Raw genomic sequence first — 17,579 nt, 5'->3', positions numbered from 1 at the left:
ACATGAACTGATTTAAATATGTTTTTAGTACCTTTATGGATCTTGAGAGAGGAAGTGTCATTGCTCCCTATGGAGGCCTCACGGAGCCATCGGATTTCAACTAAAATATCTTAATTTGTGTTACGAAGATTAACGAAGGTCTAACGGGTGTGGAACAGCATGAGGGTGAGTAATAAATGACAGAATTTTCATTTTTGGGTGAACTAACCCTTTAAGTCACTTTGGATAAACGCATCTGCTAAATGCAAAACCTCTGATGAAGGAACATTTAAAATGATTTATGTACATTTGTGTATGTATTTTTAGATTTGCAAAATGCATTATGCATTTATGCTTTCATCAAACCCAAAAAATACATTTGAATTCAAGTTAAGCATTTTATCAGTTCAAGCATTTCCTAGGAAACAAAATCAAGATCTAGGTGTTGCTAGCATCATACTCTACTATTTGAGCAACTTATGTCTTAACCATGAAAACATGTAAATTAATGTCATTTTTAATGATATATATCACATATCACACAATGCAACCAAAGCAACACTGCAAAAAATGATGTTTATCCTCAGTATTTTAGTCTTGTTTTCTAGTATATATATATATAAACATTCTTAAATCAAGATACATTTACTTGCAAAGCAAAATGACTTTAGATATTAAGTTTTGTTTTCTGAAAAATGTATCAAAATCAAGTGAGTTTTTTGCTTAAAACAAGAAAAAATATCTGCCAGTGGGTTCAGAAAAAATCATCTTGTTTCCCTTTTGAATTAAGTTTATTTTTCTGACTTTATTTGCAGATATTTTTGCATGCCGATTCATTCCTAACATAGCCAGTGCATGTTACTTCATATGAGCATATCAATTCACTGGAAGTCAATGGGAATTATTCTTTTTTTTTTTTTTTTTGCCAGGTAAGTCTGAAAGTCTGATCACTTATTAGTGAAAATAAGTACTAGCACAGCATCAACAAACACATGATTTGAAAAATCATTCATGTCTGAAGCACAAACGCTGCAGGACACACGCACTGAACTTCAATACTTCACTATGAGCACTAGTAGTACAGATGCATGACATATTTGTCAAAAAATGCATTAAAATTAAAATGACAGACTGACAGGAACATTTTCAGAAACAGGAGGAGAAATCAAGTACTTTAAACAGTATTTGTATTTGCCTATCTCGCTCTTTTCAGCTGATCTCTATGCTTCACTGTAGATTTACTTTATTATATTATTTGGGTTATTATATTTCACAGCGCTGTCATGAGAGAATGGTGCTTTCTATGGGGCCGCAATCATTCAGTTCTCAGTTATTCTCATTAATTTCATCATGATTGTGAGTCATGTTCATTCTCATTATCGTGTGTCATCTTTATCTCGCAGTGTTTTATCAGCGTAACACCCACCCAGACGCGTCTGCCACGGGCACAGATAAAAACCAACACGCACAGACAGATGGAAAGAAATGTGAGAAGACAAATAAACTGATTGTCTGATAGACTGAGAGAAGATGAGAGATATACAGACCCAATAATAGGGTGTTTAAAGCCCAGTTTGACACACGTTTCTTGGATCTCCTTCTCCAGCCAGGCCTGAGGACGGACCAGGTACTTGACGAACTGAGACACCCACCAGACGGACGGGTCGCCATGCAGACGCTGCAGTCGGGGCGCGAGGTCTTCTGGGATAGCGAGCGGAAGGTACGGAGGTCTGGGGTGAAGACTGTCGACGATGGGCAGCTCCACCACCTGAATGTCCCGGTCATGGTCCTCACCTGTAGAGAAACACGTTATATCGTCATTTAAAAGTCTGCATGAAACGGAAGTTGCGATAGTCTTTTCTTCCCTATTCTGATGTATATCCAAGTGAAACAGCGTCTGGAACAAGAACAAATGTAGGGCGGGGCTTGATTTTGTCCATGGGGAATTGATTGTATGGTTGTGGTTTGCTATTGGTGGATCTCATGTGAGTGACAGGTTGCCCCGCCCTCATGCCAGTAAACATGTCATCAGAGAAGAGATGCTGCAAGAAGGAGGTGAAGATATTTTGATTTAAGATTATGAGGCACATGAACTAAAAAAAAAATGACGTGCATGGATAAATTATTCATAATAATTACTGCAATGTACAAGAAATAGCAATTTTGACTTCATGGTGACTTTAATGGATTATATGCACGATCACTTCTGCATTTAGCCTCAGTAGCAGTGCACTGAAATTGTATATATATTATGTATCTGTAAACTGTACTATCACCGAGCTCTATATATAAAGCTGTATATATATATATTATACTCAACTTTAACCTCATGCATACAGTAAATGCAAATGAGCTGCTGCTCCCGGCCCCCTTTCAACAAAAGGGCGGAGCTTCAAGAGCTCAAGCTCCGCCATATCAGCAACAACAAAACAGGACAATCTCACACACTGTCAATAGCGGTGTTCAGACTGATATGTTTCAGAATCAACCTTTGTGAAAATCCAGCATTGAAAAGACCCTTGTTTGTGTAGTAGTCCGGCACAAAATGATTGGTGCAAATGTATAAGACCTTCTTTGAAAAGGAAATTTAACCACAATGTCCTCAGTGACTCAGATGGCAGGAGGCGATGGAGACTCTTATGTTCACTGGTACCTCCCAAAACACAACACTCGTAATGCATCTTTGGCGCAGACATTGTACAATTCCAGCTGCTACAGCGAGAATACAGAAATGGCGGATCTGTGCTTCTCACTCAGGGCTGTGTCTATGCTAATAGGGCAGATACAGTCACAGGCTGTGGGCGGGGCTTCTCCCTACAATGACGCCATCATAGGGGGGAATCTGAATCAGCGCATGTGAAGAGACTGCTTTTGATTTATGGGAATTATAAAAAAAATGAAGGAGTGGATTTTTACCATTATAGGCTGGTTGTTCTCACACATTGCAGACACACATCGGTGTTCAAGTGAATTTTGCATAATAGGTCCCCTTTAAATCTTGAGGAAGTGTTACACGACAGAACACAGCAATACTGAAGGTATTTCAAGCTTCAGGAACTCATTATTAAAAAAATGTTATACTGACTATAGTTGTTCATATATGTAATATACTACATTATAATATAATGTAATTATTTGTGATTGTCAGTTCTTAGAAATATGACAAAAAATAGTTTGCTACTACCACAGTTTGCTACTAGAAGCTCGCGCTGCACTGAGATTTTACAGGAAATACGTCGTAGGCAGTTGGAGAGAATAGAGTCCATTCAATTATGCAACACTTTGGCTTCATTCCAAACCTTCTCTACTGTCAGCGAGCTTCAGGCATCCGAACCCACACACAAACACAGACGCTGGCAGACGATTTTATACAAAGCTACTTGCATTGCATTGAAGATGTACATTTTCTCAGTTCATGCATTCCCTGGGACTGGAAACAATGACCAGGGCCGTCCTTAGGACGGTGCAACTGGTGCGACCACACCAGGTCCCCTGCTATACATTGTGTCCAGGGTTGCCAAGTCTGCGTTTTTCCCGCGGAATTGGGCTGCTTTAACACTGTTGCTGCAGGATGTTTTTCATGTCTGTGGGTGCGATCCTGGAATGCAAATTTTACCAAGGGAACCCTGCCAAAAAATGCTGATTTTATCCCCCAGAACGCGATTTTTTTTCAGGGAACCCCCTGAAATGCGATTGGGCTAGTTTTGTTGTGAAAACCTGGCAACTCTGACCGTGTCCTAACCAGATGGTGACACACAATGATTCTATTTTAGAATTTTTCTGCGACGTTGCGGCAGGAACAACAACACAAAGTATGATAATGATAATCTCAGGTACTGTTTATGTGCTTTATTTAATGTTAAAAGCATCTAATGTGAGTTTGAATATCATTTTGTGTGTCTTTTATACTGAAAGCAACAATGGACAATTAACCTCAGATCTTCGAAATACATGAAAGGAAACAAGAACATTCAAACTGACAACTCATTGTGAACAGACATGACAAAGATTGTTTCAGTAATGTATTTTAATTATGTTAAAATGGTGTAATATTCATGAATTTGATTATGATCTTCGTTGTGAGTGCCGGGAGGTTGCAAAGAAAGCTCTTCTGATTGGCTGTGATTTTGGATTGACTTTATAAAATGATGGTATGTTCCTCAAATAAATTTAACATCTGACCTGAGAACTCTTGGAAAACAGCACACGAATCACCACTTTTATGCGACCTTTATGGACATTTTCTGGAACTCTACTTTCATTTTACACAAAATAGCAGAAATAATTTTTGAAACACCATGAGGATGAGTAAATGATGACATCATGTTCACTTTGCTAGCTGTGTGAAACAATAGATACTGGGTGAAACGGTTCATATTTAATTGGATGGAACATTTTTTCTATCAAACCTTTGTTGAATAAAATACCGAGCTAATCACAATGCATCCCAGGATTGCAGATACATGCAACGCTGCCAAAATGGCCAAAACAAAGCATTTAGCATTGCCAATGATGCTTTCAAGGTAGGAAGCTCAACAGAATTTGGAAGAGAGCTGCGGCATTAGCATCAAGTAGCTGAACCTGGCACTGCTCACTCAACCCATTTATCACCATTTCAAGATGCATGCAAATGCTTGATACAAACAACAAACCATATTTTAAAGCACAACCAATTCACAATGCATCTAGCTGAGGTAGAAACAAAAAAAAAAAAAAGTCCAATTTGCATGAGAAAACTCATGTTTTTAAACAAGAACGCAGCAGCCACACCTGAAGACAATCGCTCACTCCTAACAGCATCTGTCTGCGTGCACCTGTGTGCTCAAAACAACACCAACGCTGCTGCTAAATGATGAAAAATAGAGCTGCGAACATGCTTTTGCGCTGAATTCGTCTGCCATGTGATACAGTTCATTAGCCAGTAACTGTAGGCTGTTTTCGCTAGACAAATGTAGTAACTCGGAGCATTTTATTGGCATTTTAAAACAGTTCAAATGAGAATTTTCTGTTTTATATTCTAGCGTAACCTCAGCTGGAGTTCAGTGCATGTCAGTGGATTTTCATCAGCTAACCGTAAAGAATAAACACTCAACCTGTCACAGGTTTTCATAAATGTTTGATGCAGATGTCTCCTGTAGCGTTTAACTGCATTAAAGCGTTGCATGGTTTATGTGGTGCCGTGCAGATGCAAAGTCACCCCTGAGAAATAAAGACTGATTAGATTTAATGGTGCGGTTTGCGTTACGCGGGGCAAAGGAAGGACGAGAGCGTGAGAGGACGGTGGTGGCAGGAGGAAACCAGAGACACTTTGATCTGCAGAAATATTCCCAAAGTGTTCCGGAGGCGAGTTTCTTCAAAAGTCGCTGGGTTTCGTGTGCCAAGGTGACCCGTTTCAGCGTTCCTGCGCACAAACAAACTCGCTCTCCCTGGTGCTGGAATGACTGGCGCTGGTCTCGGGGCAGAAGTCTGGACACGTCAGATTAAGCAGGTCACTTACCCGGAGTCCTTTCACAAACATCCTCCAGAGAAACACAGAGAGACAAAGAGACACGGGCCAAAAGAAAGAGCCAGAGAGGCAGGAGCGGCAGATATTTATTTGGTAGATAAACAGTTTTTAAAGGGACAGCTCACCCTAGCCTGGAACATGCTGCTCTTTTCCATTAAATGAAAGTGAAGGGATGGATGATAAAATATTTTAAAGAGGACCTATTATGCTGTTTCACAGTCTTGATTTGTTTTTTGGCTCTACTAGAACAGGTTTTCATGCTTAAAAACGAATTTTTCTCATATTCTCCATTGTTGCAGCTCCTCTTTTCCCAGTCTGTCAGTAAAGCTGTTTAGTTCCTGTCTCAAGCCCCTCCTTCTGAAAAGCACATTGTGCTCTGATTGGTCGGCTGGACCAGTGTGTTGTGATTGGTCAAGTGCATCGAGTGTGTTTGGGAAATGTCCCACCCTTTATCATAACTGCCAGTTTCAACACACTACTAACTAACTCAACCAGGCCCCGCCCCTTTATTCTACATATGCCTTAGACGGGAATTATTTAAATGAGGAATATTGTGACGTGTTCGTTCCCGGAAGAAAACTCAAGACTACAATGGAGGCGTTTCAGGGAGTTCAGAAACAGTGACACTGATATAGAGAAGAACTCCTGCTGGAGAAACTGAAAATTTGCAGAGCTTTTTCCGGCACAAACAGCAAAACTAAAGAAAGATGAACATGGAAAAAAGCATAATAGGTCCTCTTTAATAGTAGTCAATATGCCTCTGAATATTTGTTTTCTGTAGTCTTCTCAAGCCACATGACAGCTTTGTGTGCCAAACAGACCCAAAAGTCATTATTCTCAGCACAAATATTTATTTTCAAGGAGACCTATTATGCCCCTTTTCACAAGATGTAATATAAGTCTCTGGTGTCTCCAGAATGTGTCTGTGAAGTTTCAGCTCAAAATCCCCCACAGATCATTTATTATAGCTTGTCAAATTCCCCCCTATTTGGGTGTGAGCAAAAACACGACATTTTTGTGTGTGTCCCTTTAAATGCAAATGAGCTGCTGCTGCTCCCCGCCTCCTTTCCAGAAGAGGGCGGAGCTTTAACAGCTCAACAACAACAAAGCTGGAGAATCTCATGCAGCCAAACAAACAAAGTGTCCCTTTTCACATTTTCTGGGTTGGTAGATGCACCGTGGACCCGATTAGAGCACTTAAATATGGAAAAAGTCAGATTTTCAATGATATGTCCCCTTTATAAAGGCGATGTAGTTACATTGCACTTACTCAAATAAGCACTGAGTATTAATTAACTACATGTCCTTACTATAGAGTTACGGTTATGTGTTTAAAAAGTTTAAAAAGACACAAGGGTGAGTAAATGATGACACTGTGTTCATTTTCCTGTTTCATTCTCTCACTTGCTTTACTGTCACACCAATATTAGAGGAATGAAATGATTATGATTAGCCTACAAGAACTTGAACTGAGTTTAGAAACACAAACCGCAAATTAACCGAAGCAGAACGTGTTGGATAGGAACAGCGGCTTTGTTTTAATAATTTGTCAAAAAACAAGTTATAGCGGGTCTGCTAATTATGAGCGTTAAACCAGCTGAACACGGCTTTGACGTTCCCAACCACAAACCAACTGACATTGAGCTCATTAAAACTCTCCCTAACAATTAGAAAACAACAACAGTGGCCCGCCGGCTGTTTTACGGCCTTTCTATGAGCAAGTGCACATGTGATCGGAGTGTGCTTGAAATTTTAATTAGGTAAAGCATGAAATATTGAAGAAAAAACTCCCAAGCCATTCCCAGGCTTACATAAGAGCACTCGCAGCTCTTTTTCTGCTTTTTTTTTTTTCTTGCGGCTGGAATGGGTTTTGACAAGAATCCTCTGATAATCTATTCCCCCAACAGATCCTCGGCTGTAATAATTAGGACACAAAGAAGAGAGGAAATTTTCACATGTCCTCATTACACTTAAATATCTGTCTTGTACTAGAGCTTCACACTTTGTCTATTTAGCTTTAGGAGCATTAGAGAAGTGGACTGTAGTTCACGCGACACACACGGTGAACGAGTTTTACAGTAGAAAATGCTGCTGCACAAATTCTTGTTAAGTGTGACCAGATGGATTCAGCACAGGAAGTCTTCATTTATATATAGCACATTTCAAACATAGTGGTAATTAATAGTGCTTAATTGGCATAATAAAGAATAAAATTATAATCTGATCTGAGGATTGGAATATGTAAGCAATGTTAATTTAAAAATGTATTAAAATGAATTATAAGGAAAGAAAAAAAAAAAACAATTAAATCAATGATGCAGAGTGATTAATCAGAGAATGGAGAAAAAGAGATGTGTTTTAAATAATTAGGGACGCCTGCATACATCAATACATTTATAGACTGTTCAAAGGTATGTTTCAAAAAGATTGTTTCTTCTGCTCACTAAGGATGAATTTATTGGATCAAAAATACAGTAAAAACAGTACAATTGTGAAATATTATTACAGTTTAAAATAACTGTTTTCTATGTGAATCTACTTTAAAATGTAATTTATTCCTGTGATCAAAGCTGAATTTTCAGCATCATTACTCCAGTCTTCAGTGTCACATGATCCTTCAGAAATCATTCTAATATGATGATTTGCTGCTCAAGAAACATTTATGATTATTATCAATGCTGAAAACAGTTGTGCTGCTATATATCTCTTTAGAAACCGTGATACATTTATTTGTAATAGAAATCATTTTTATTTATCATTATGTCTTTACTGTCTCTTTTGATCAATTTAATGCACCCTTGATTAATAAAAATTAATGAAAAAAATCAAAAACATACTGACCCCAAACTTTTGAATGGTATATTCTATGAGACAAGATGTTACTGCAAAAAATAAACTTATCACATTGGTTATGCTGCTAAATTCAACAAATATGTCTTTTATATTCAACAATTATGATAAAATACAGTACCGTTCAAAAGTTTTTTGAAAGAAATTAATAATTTAAATAAGTTAAAATTGATCAAAAGTGACAGTGATGTCATTTATAATGTAACAAAAGATTTCTACGTACTTCAAATCAATGCTGTTCTTTTGAACTTCTATTCATCAAAGAAACGTATCACGGTTTCCACAAAAAATATGAAGCAGCAAAAACTGTTTTCAACATTGATAATAATCAGAAATATTTCATGAGCAGCAAATCATCATATCAGAATGAATTCTGAAGGATCATGTGACACTGAAGACTGGAGTAATGATGCTGAAAATTCAGCTTTGATCACAGGAATAAAATACATTGCAAACGAACCCCCAAACTCATTTGATTGGTTTCTCTTTATTTGATTCAAAACAGTCAAACATTCTTAAACACTGGATGAGCCGCATTTGAAGCCGTGGTAATTAGTCACTGTTTCCCGACAGACTTTATGATTTTTTTTTGTTTTCTCTGGAATAACATGCATTGACGAATCATTCACAAGCTGGTCTTTAATAGAGTGCCCCAGGGATGACGCGTTTTTGTAGGCAAAACCCGGAAGCGAGTTAGCATTTTAGGACTTCCAACGCCGGTTCCAACGCCATAAAGTCTATGGGTTTTTTGAATGGGTTTTTGCTAAATCGCCTGAAATAAGGTCTGTGGTAAACAAAGCCGTTAAATACTTTCACGTTTTGATCTATGACATAAAACACACCAGTTATAATCCACTTGTGATTTTTTAAACTTTTACTGCGTCTTCAAATCGGCGGTTGCTAACAAATTGCTAAAAGGGACTACTTCCTTTGGCGGGGACTTTAGACGTCATCATTAAAAACGGGACATTTGGACAGCATTTCTCATGAAAAAGTGGATAAGTATTCATACACAGCGCAGATCATAATCAGTGAGCATGTTTTTAAATAGAGTTGTTTTCTAAATAAAGTTTGAGGAAGCTTGGTGGTGACGACGTTGATCCGCGACCATGGTGTGCTGTAGTCCGTTTATAGCCTACTGTTAGCTGTTTATATCTGACGACTTTATTTAGGCTTCAAAATCTATAAATGTTGTGTTAACTTGTAAAGATTATCTTGATAGACAAAACGTGTAAGTGTCATAACCCTTTGTTAAACACAGAGCTTATTTTCTGCGATTTTCCAAAAGTCTATGGGAAAAATGAATAGGCTTTCAGTCGAGGGAACCCGCGCGCCGCTAACTTCCGGGTTGGCCTACAAAAACGCGTCATCCCTGGGGCACTCTATAGGAAGGCCCATTTTAATGTTGACTTACTGACTTCATGTCACCATGAAATCAAAAATGACTATTGTTACTTTGTAATTTTTATGGGATATTGCAGTAATTATTATAAAAGATTTATCCGTGCACATCATTATTTTTGTTAAATTCATGTGCCTCATAAACATTAATCAAAATATCTTCCCCTCCCTCTTGCAGCGACATCTCTTCTCTTCTCTGATGATGAGGGCGGGACAATCTGTCACTAACATGAGATCCAAAAATTGCAAACCACAACCATCCAATCAATTCCCCATGGACGCAAATCTACATTTGTTCCAGAAGACGTTTCACTCGGATATACATCACAATATGGAAGCGCAACTTCTGTTTCATGCCCTCTATGGTACGGTGTTGCCTCCAGGCAACATGGTCTATTTTAGTTTGTTTTTAATAAAATAAGGCTCCAATTGATCGATCAAACATATTTTACGACAGAATAACTCAAAAAATAAAAGTGCAAAAAAGAACAAAACATGACCAGCAGGGGTCCATTTTGTGTCCTGTTTCAGCACATGTGCACGTCACATGGCTCCATATTTTCACCAATGAAAAGTGCTTTTTTTCACTTGATTGTATTCATTTAATCACCTACAAAAAATATGAGTCACCTTCACTGGCAAGTAAAGAAGTATTTTCAAGAACTTTACATTATATATCATCAAATGTTTTACAGAAAATAACAAAAAACTGTGAGTTGCCTCAAGTCAACATTACACCATAATGGAATCGCATAAGGCCATACAGGCATAATACAGGTTTGAATACAAATGTATTATATTTGCAAGGAAACTTTTAATACATTAAAAACTGGATAAATTTGTTCAAGTGTCAAGTTAAAGAAATTGATGTTTTCAATAAATATATTTCTTTTTTCTACACGAAAATGCCAAATGTTTCAATTTTTCCATTGTGGTACAATGTTGCAACAAACTTATTAAAAATTTATGAAAATGTTTATTGATATTGTTAAAGTGTCCAATTTTAAGCAGGAAAAACAATACAAATAATTTTTTCCACATTGATATCATATTGCGTACCGTAGAGGGAAAGAAAGAAATATTCTGAGATCTGATCATTTACAGAACTCACCCGACCAGTGTCCGGTCGTGGCTCCGGATCGATCCGTACAGGTGTCGCTGACAGGTCGGAAGACCGTCTCCCATCCTTTGGGAGCGTAGCGCCAGTTGTGGGACTCGAGGATCAGAACTCTCTGCGTGCCGTAAGCGATCATAAAGCAGTAAACCACGTGATGGAGCTGACAGCCGTATCCACAGCCCTTATTGATGTTACAGACCAGCTTACGAGCTTTACTGCAATCCTGCGGGTTCTGATCGAGACAAAGACATGACATATACTATTACAATTGTGACTGCATTTTAGGTTAAATGACATTGTTCCAATATACACATAAGTTGTTTTTTTGCAGTGATGCCATAGAAACGTTTTGGTTCCTCAAAGAATCTTTCAGCAAACAGTTCTTCAAATAACCATTTTTTCTTAGTGTGAAGAACAGTTTAAAATCTTAAGAAACTTTTTTTTTCTGCAATAAAGAACCTTTTGTGGAATGGAAAGTTCCATGGATGTTAAAGGTTCTTCATGGAACCATCAATGTCAATAAAGAACTGTTGTTTTTATGAGTGTAGTATGTACACATCAAATGCAACACACTGCTAAACTTCAGAAGACTGTTTTTCCACAGTCCTCTCATCAGGCAAAGCATGTTTTCAGCACAAGCTTTCAGGTTTTACGCAACAATCTGTGACGAGTTTATAGTCTCTAGTGAGAGCTGTCTGACTTCATCATGATATCAGGATCTCAAAGAAAGAGACAAGAGAGAGATATACAGACAGAAAGAGAGACAGACCGAAGGACAAAGACAGAGAGAGCCACAGGTTCTGTGAGTCAGATGGCACTTTGTAAATTCACATGATGAGATTATAACAACGAGCTCTGAGATGAGAAAGGGTTTTACGAGAGGCTTGTTGGATGGATCTATATATTTAATTCAGTATTTTATGAACTGGCAAAGACTGAGGTTAAATAAACTAAACTAAGTCAGTAAGAAGTTTTTTTTTTTAAAGAAATTATTATCATTACTATTTTTATTTAGAAAGGTCACATTAAATTGATCAGCAGTTACAGTGAACACATTTATAATGTTACAAAAGTTGTTATAAAGTTCTGTTTCAAATAAATGCTGTTCATTTGAACTTTCTGTTCATTAAAGAATCCTGAGAAATACAATGCATCACAGTTGCCACAAAAATATGAAGCAGCAGAACTGTTGTCAACATTAATAATAATCAAAAATGTTTCTTGAGCAGCATATGAGAACGATTTCTGAAGGATCATGTGACACTGAAGACTGGGGTAATGATGCTGAATATTCAGCTTTGATCACAGGAATAAATGACATTTTACTATATATTCACATAGAAAACAGTTATTTTAAATTGTAATAATATTTCATAATATTACTGTATTTTACTTATATAATTTTATAAATATAGTAATCTACATTTTATAAATAAATAAATCCAGCCTTGGAGAGTAGAACAAACTTCTTTCAAAAACATGAAATAATAAAAATCTTTCAGACCCCAAACTTTTGAATGCTATAGTGTAAATAAATAAGTAAAATCCATGAATAAATAAGAAAATAAATGAAATAAAAAGGTGCTGACATTTTTTTAAAGGAAATTTTTAAATCAATATATTGTTTTATGTGAATGAGTGGGCGTGATGATTTTCACATCATTTTGAAGCAAAAATTCTAGGCTACCATGTACATTTTTCAAAAGTCTTGTGAACAAATATTCAGTATGGGTTTTATGTCCTTATTTCAGTGACAATTTTTTTTTCACAAACCATGCATAAACAATTTTCTCAAAACTACAAACAGTTATACATGCTGCTCACATATTATTGTAGCAGAGTTTATGCTGAATACAGTGTAATCATATTTTAGCCATGGAAATGTTAAAATTAACATAAATAGGCACAAATGTCAGGGCATGTCAAAACACCTCAGACCCCATGGGTTAATTATTATTGTACAGTACTAACAAATCCTGCAGTTAAAGTATTGGGTGGGCAGGAATTATGGTTATCCTGATACACATTTGTAAAAGATGAACTGATTCTGTGTGTCCAGCAGGGGAATTTCTTAGCTCCCATTATTTCCCCACAGAAATGCTTTTTTTGTTTTTATTGTGCCATTAAAGGAAATGAGTTACGATAATCAAATTGTCTGGCAGCCCTTTTACATTGGTGTATTTTTTGGGGGTTTTTTTGGAGTGAGGGCTATATAGATTTCAAATTCAATACTGTTGGCACAGAGTTTGCTATGGCAGCAGATGAAGCACTCTCATTTCAAAAAGCCCTCAAAGTGCTGCCTTAGCAGAAAACAGGAGGAGAAAACACTTACAAAAATGTACTGTGGCGGTTCTGATACAGTGATGGTATGGAAATCAGTGATCAGATAGTATTTGGTATATAACATGATACTGAATGATAACCAGATCATTCCTGCTGAGAAAAACAGACACCAAGCTGGTTTGTACTGGTCTAGTCTGCTAGACTTGTGGCGTATCATCTAAACCAACTAAAAACCATCTAAACCAACTGAAAACCATCTAAACCAACTGAAAACCATCTAAACCAAATTTACACCATCTAAACCAATTGAAAACCATCTAAACCAACTAAACCAAATTTACACCATCTAAACCAACTGAAAACCATCTAAACCAACTGAAAACCAGATATCTAATCAAACAATAAAGATATCTTATCTAATCTAAACCAACTGAAAACCATCTAAACCAAATTTACACCATCTAAACCAATTGAAAACCATCTAAACCAACTGAAAACCATCTAAACCAATTGAAAACCATCTAAACCAACTGAAAACCATCTAAACCAAATTTACACCATCTAAACCAACTGAAAACCAGATATCTAATCTAACAATAAAGATATCTAATCTAATCTAAACCAATTGAAAACCATCTAAACCAACTGAAAACCATCTAAACCAACTGAAAACCATCTAAACCAAATTTACACCATCTAAACCAATTGAAAACCATCTAAACCAACTGAAAACCAGATATCTAATCTAACAATAAAGATATCTAATCTAATCTAAACCAACTGAAAACCACCTAAACCAATTTAAAAACCATCTAAACCAACCAAAAACATTGCTAATTAGCAGCTATAATTATTATCATGTTAAATAAAATGGAATCATTAATGATTCCTGATTTGACGAACTTGTGCTTCTTTGCAGAAAACGAATAATGCATGATGGAGGCATCAGAGTGGAGATTCAAAAGATCCTGCAAGTCTTTAAGATAGGATGAAAATAAGTTAAATAAATCAATAAAAGACTGACTTCACTTGATCTTACACTTTGACTTTCATTAGCGGCAGTTTGTAAAGAAAACCTATATCTCAAACGGCATCAGTATTTGCTTTTACCAGCCTTGTAGTGCGATCAAGGTCACAGATTTCAGTATAAAGAAAGAAGCAGAGAAAAAAGTCAGACAAACCCCTTTGACCTAAAATATTTTCTTTAAACACCCCCTGAGGTTATAAATTAATATTTCAATATTTTGTTTTTAATTTTTATTATAATGTTTCAAACACATTCACATTTTTACCGTCCCTATTATGTTAATGTTCAAATGACATACAGATAAACAAATGCAATGTTTCATCTTTTTTAGTGTTTTATTTAGATTTTTAAAACTATTTTGTTACATTTATTTAAATTTTACATATTAATGATTTAATTCAATTTATTTAATTTAATTGAATTCTAAGAAAAGTAAGTAAAAATAAGTCAGAATGTACTGTGTTATTATGAAGGAATTTTTCCGTATTGGTTTTTCACAGGTGCTTTGAATTAAGCATTGCATTGTGTTGCATTTTAGGGTTAATGGAAATGTTAATGTAAACTTAACAGATAATGTCCTGGCAGAATGTTTCCTGGCAGAAAAGCTAACAAACACACCTCTCCTCAACAAACCGCATGATTTGATGGATCCATCATATCTAGGGCATTAAAATATTATGCAGCAAAAGCTGTTTTTTTAAAATTGATAATAATAAGAACCATCATTAAAAATTGTGCACCAATGAAAATGTATAATAACTGAGCAGCAAATCAGCATATTACAATGATTTCTGAAGGTTCTTGTGACTCTGAAGACTCCAAAAAATGTTCTTCCTCAGTATTTCTGACTTGTTTTCCTGTACATATATCTAAACATTCTTAAATCAAGATACATTTACTTGAGAAGCAAAGTACAAGTCAAAAATACTCAGGAAGAACATCATTTTTTTTTTTTTTTTTGCAGTGTGGAATATGACTGCTGAAAATTCAGCTTTGCCATCACAGGAATAAATGACATTTTAAAATATATTCAAAAAAAAAAAAAAAAAAAAAAGGTTCTTTTTAAATTGTAATAGTTTTTCACAAAATTACATTATTTTAGGAAGAGTAACAATGGTACCTGCAGGTAGGAGATCCTGTTCTGCACCAGACTGGAGAGATCTCTGGCCTCCTTCTCTCTCCAATCACCCGCTCCATCCGCCTGACTGAGCTGGTGCAGGTCTGTCATGATCGTCCTGACAACATACAAACACACAGGAGAGACGTGTTGACAATGCATTGATGACCAGAGCTGGGTAGTAACTGGTTATACAGTGGGTACGGAAAGTATTCAGACCCCCTTAAATTTTTCACTCTGTTATATTGCAGCCATTTGCTAAAATCATTTAAGTTAATTTTTTTTTTCCTCATTAATGTACACACAGCACCCCATATTGACAGAAAAACACAGAATTGTTGACATTTTTGCAGATTTATTAAAAAAGAAAAACTGAAATATCACATGGTCCTAAGCATTCAGACCATTTGCTGTGACACTCATATATTTAACTCAGGTGCTGTCCATTTCTTCTGATCATCCTTGAGATGGTTCTACACCTTCATTTGAGTCCAGCTGTGTTTGATTATACTGATTGGACTTGATTAGGAAAGCCACACACCTGTCTATATAAGACCTTACAGCTCACAGTGCATGTCAGAGCAAATGAGAATCATGAGGTCAAAGGAACTGCCTGAAGAGCTCAGAGACAGAATTGTGGCTAGGCACAGATCTGGCCAAGGTTACAAAAAAATTTCTGCTGCACTTAATGTTCCTAAGAGCACAGTGGCCTCCATAATCCTTAAATGGAAGACGTTTGGGACGAGCAGAACCCTTCCTAGAGCTGGCCGTCCGGCCAAACTGAGCTATCGCGGGAGAAGAGCCTTGGTGAGAGAGGTAAAGAAGAACCCAAAGATCACTGTGGCTGAGCTCCAGAGATGCAGTCGGGAGATGGGAGAAAGTTGTAGAAAGTCAACCATCACTGCAGCCCTCCACCAGTCGGGGCTTTATGGCAGAGTGGGCCGACAGAAGCCTCTCCTCAGTGCAAGACACATGAAAGCCTGCATGGAGTTTGCTAAAAAACACCTGAAGGACTCCAAGATGGTGAGAAATAAGATTCTCTGGTCTGATGAGACCAAGATAGAACTTTTTGGCCTTAATTCTAAGCGGTATGTGTGGAGAAAACCAGTCACTGCTCATCTCCTGTCCAATACAGTCCCAACAGTGAAGCATGGTGGTGGCAGCATCATGCTGTGGGGGTGTTTTTCAGCTGCAGGGACAGGACGACTGGTTGCAATCGAGGGAAAGATGAATGCGGCCAAGTACAGGGATATCCTGGACGAAAACCTTCTCCAGAGTGCTCAGGACCTCAGACTGGGCCGAAGGTTTCCCTTCCAACAAGACAATGACCCTAAGCACACAGCTAAAATAACGAAGGAGTGGCTTCACAACAACTCTTGAATGGCCCAGCCAGAGCCCTGACTTAAACCCAATTGAGCATCTCTGGAGAGACCTAAAAATGGCTTTCCACCAATGTTTACCATCCAACCTGACAGAACTGGAGAGGATCTGCAAGGAGGAATGGCAGAGGATCCCCAAATCCAGGTGTGAAAAACTTGTTGCATCTTTCCCAAAAAGACTCATGGCTGTATTAGATGAAAAGGGTGCTTCTACTAAATACTGAGCAAAGGGTCTGAATACTTAGGACCATGTGATATTTCAGTTTTTCTTTTTTAATAAATCTGCAAAAATGTCAACAATTCTGTGTTTTTCTGTCAATATGGGGTGCTGTGTGTACATTAATGAGGAAAAAAATTATTTTAGCAAATGGCTGCAATATATCAAAGAGTGAAAAATTTAAGGGGGTCTGAATACTTTCATGATTACATATTACTGACAAAATGGCAGTGGATTATTCATATTTCATTGCTTTTGTCTTTCAAACACATTAAAATGCACAAATTCATGCCATTTTGTATTTATGTTATTCCCAAACTTATTTTGTCAGCCCAACCTCTTTCCTTTTCTTTGTATTTTTAAATCAATATGGTATATGATTATCCTGTTCAACTCAATCTGATCTTTTAATCTCAAAGTAATCAAAAATGATTCAAGATTATATTACTTGGATTGGGTAATGTAAAAGATTGTTACACTGCAATGATATTTTTGTCTTGCTTTCCAGTACAAATATTTTAAAATCAAGATATATTTACACTGTGTGCAGAATTATTAGGCAAGTTGATTTTCTGATCATATAGACAGAGAGAGAGAGAGAGAGAGAGAGAGAAGAGAGAGAGAGAGAGAGAGAGAGAGAGTGACTCTTGAAGGACCAGCACCACATCCTCTTGTACCACTGTTTGAAGAATTTATCTTCCAG

The 17,579-nt window shown here is 36.9% G+C and overlaps 1 protein-coding gene across 2 annotated transcripts in view; it reads right to left on the bottom strand.

Annotated features, from left to right (window-relative positions):
- Positions 1 to 17,579, bottom strand: part of fut8b (fucosyltransferase 8b (alpha (1,6) fucosyltransferase)) — a 125,295-nt gene that overhangs the window by 22,431 nt on the left and 85,285 nt on the right. For both annotated transcript variants that reach the window (XR_007187168.1, XM_048207776.1), the window contains exons 6-8: positions 15,284 to 15,398; positions 10,848 to 11,085; positions 1,527 to 1,773 (exon numbers count right to left, since the gene is read on the bottom strand). Coding sequence is in view for 1 of the 2 variants with exons in the window: in XM_048207776.1 (XP_048063733.1) it covers positions 1,527 to 1,773; positions 10,848 to 11,085; positions 15,284 to 15,398 (600 nt within the window). In the remaining variant the exon portion in view is untranslated. The remainder of the gene's footprint in view (positions 1 to 1,526; positions 1,774 to 10,847; positions 11,086 to 15,283; positions 15,399 to 17,579) is intronic.

This window comes from Megalobrama amblycephala, linkage group LG11, assembly GCF_018812025.1.
Source record: "Megalobrama amblycephala isolate DHTTF-2021 linkage group LG11, ASM1881202v1, whole genome shotgun sequence".
In the NCBI taxonomy this organism is placed as follows: domain Eukaryota; kingdom Metazoa; phylum Chordata; class Actinopteri; order Cypriniformes; family Xenocyprididae; genus Megalobrama; species Megalobrama amblycephala.
The sequence above is the reverse complement of the archived record's forward strand: the minus strand, read 5'-3'. Positions and strand labels throughout refer to the sequence as shown.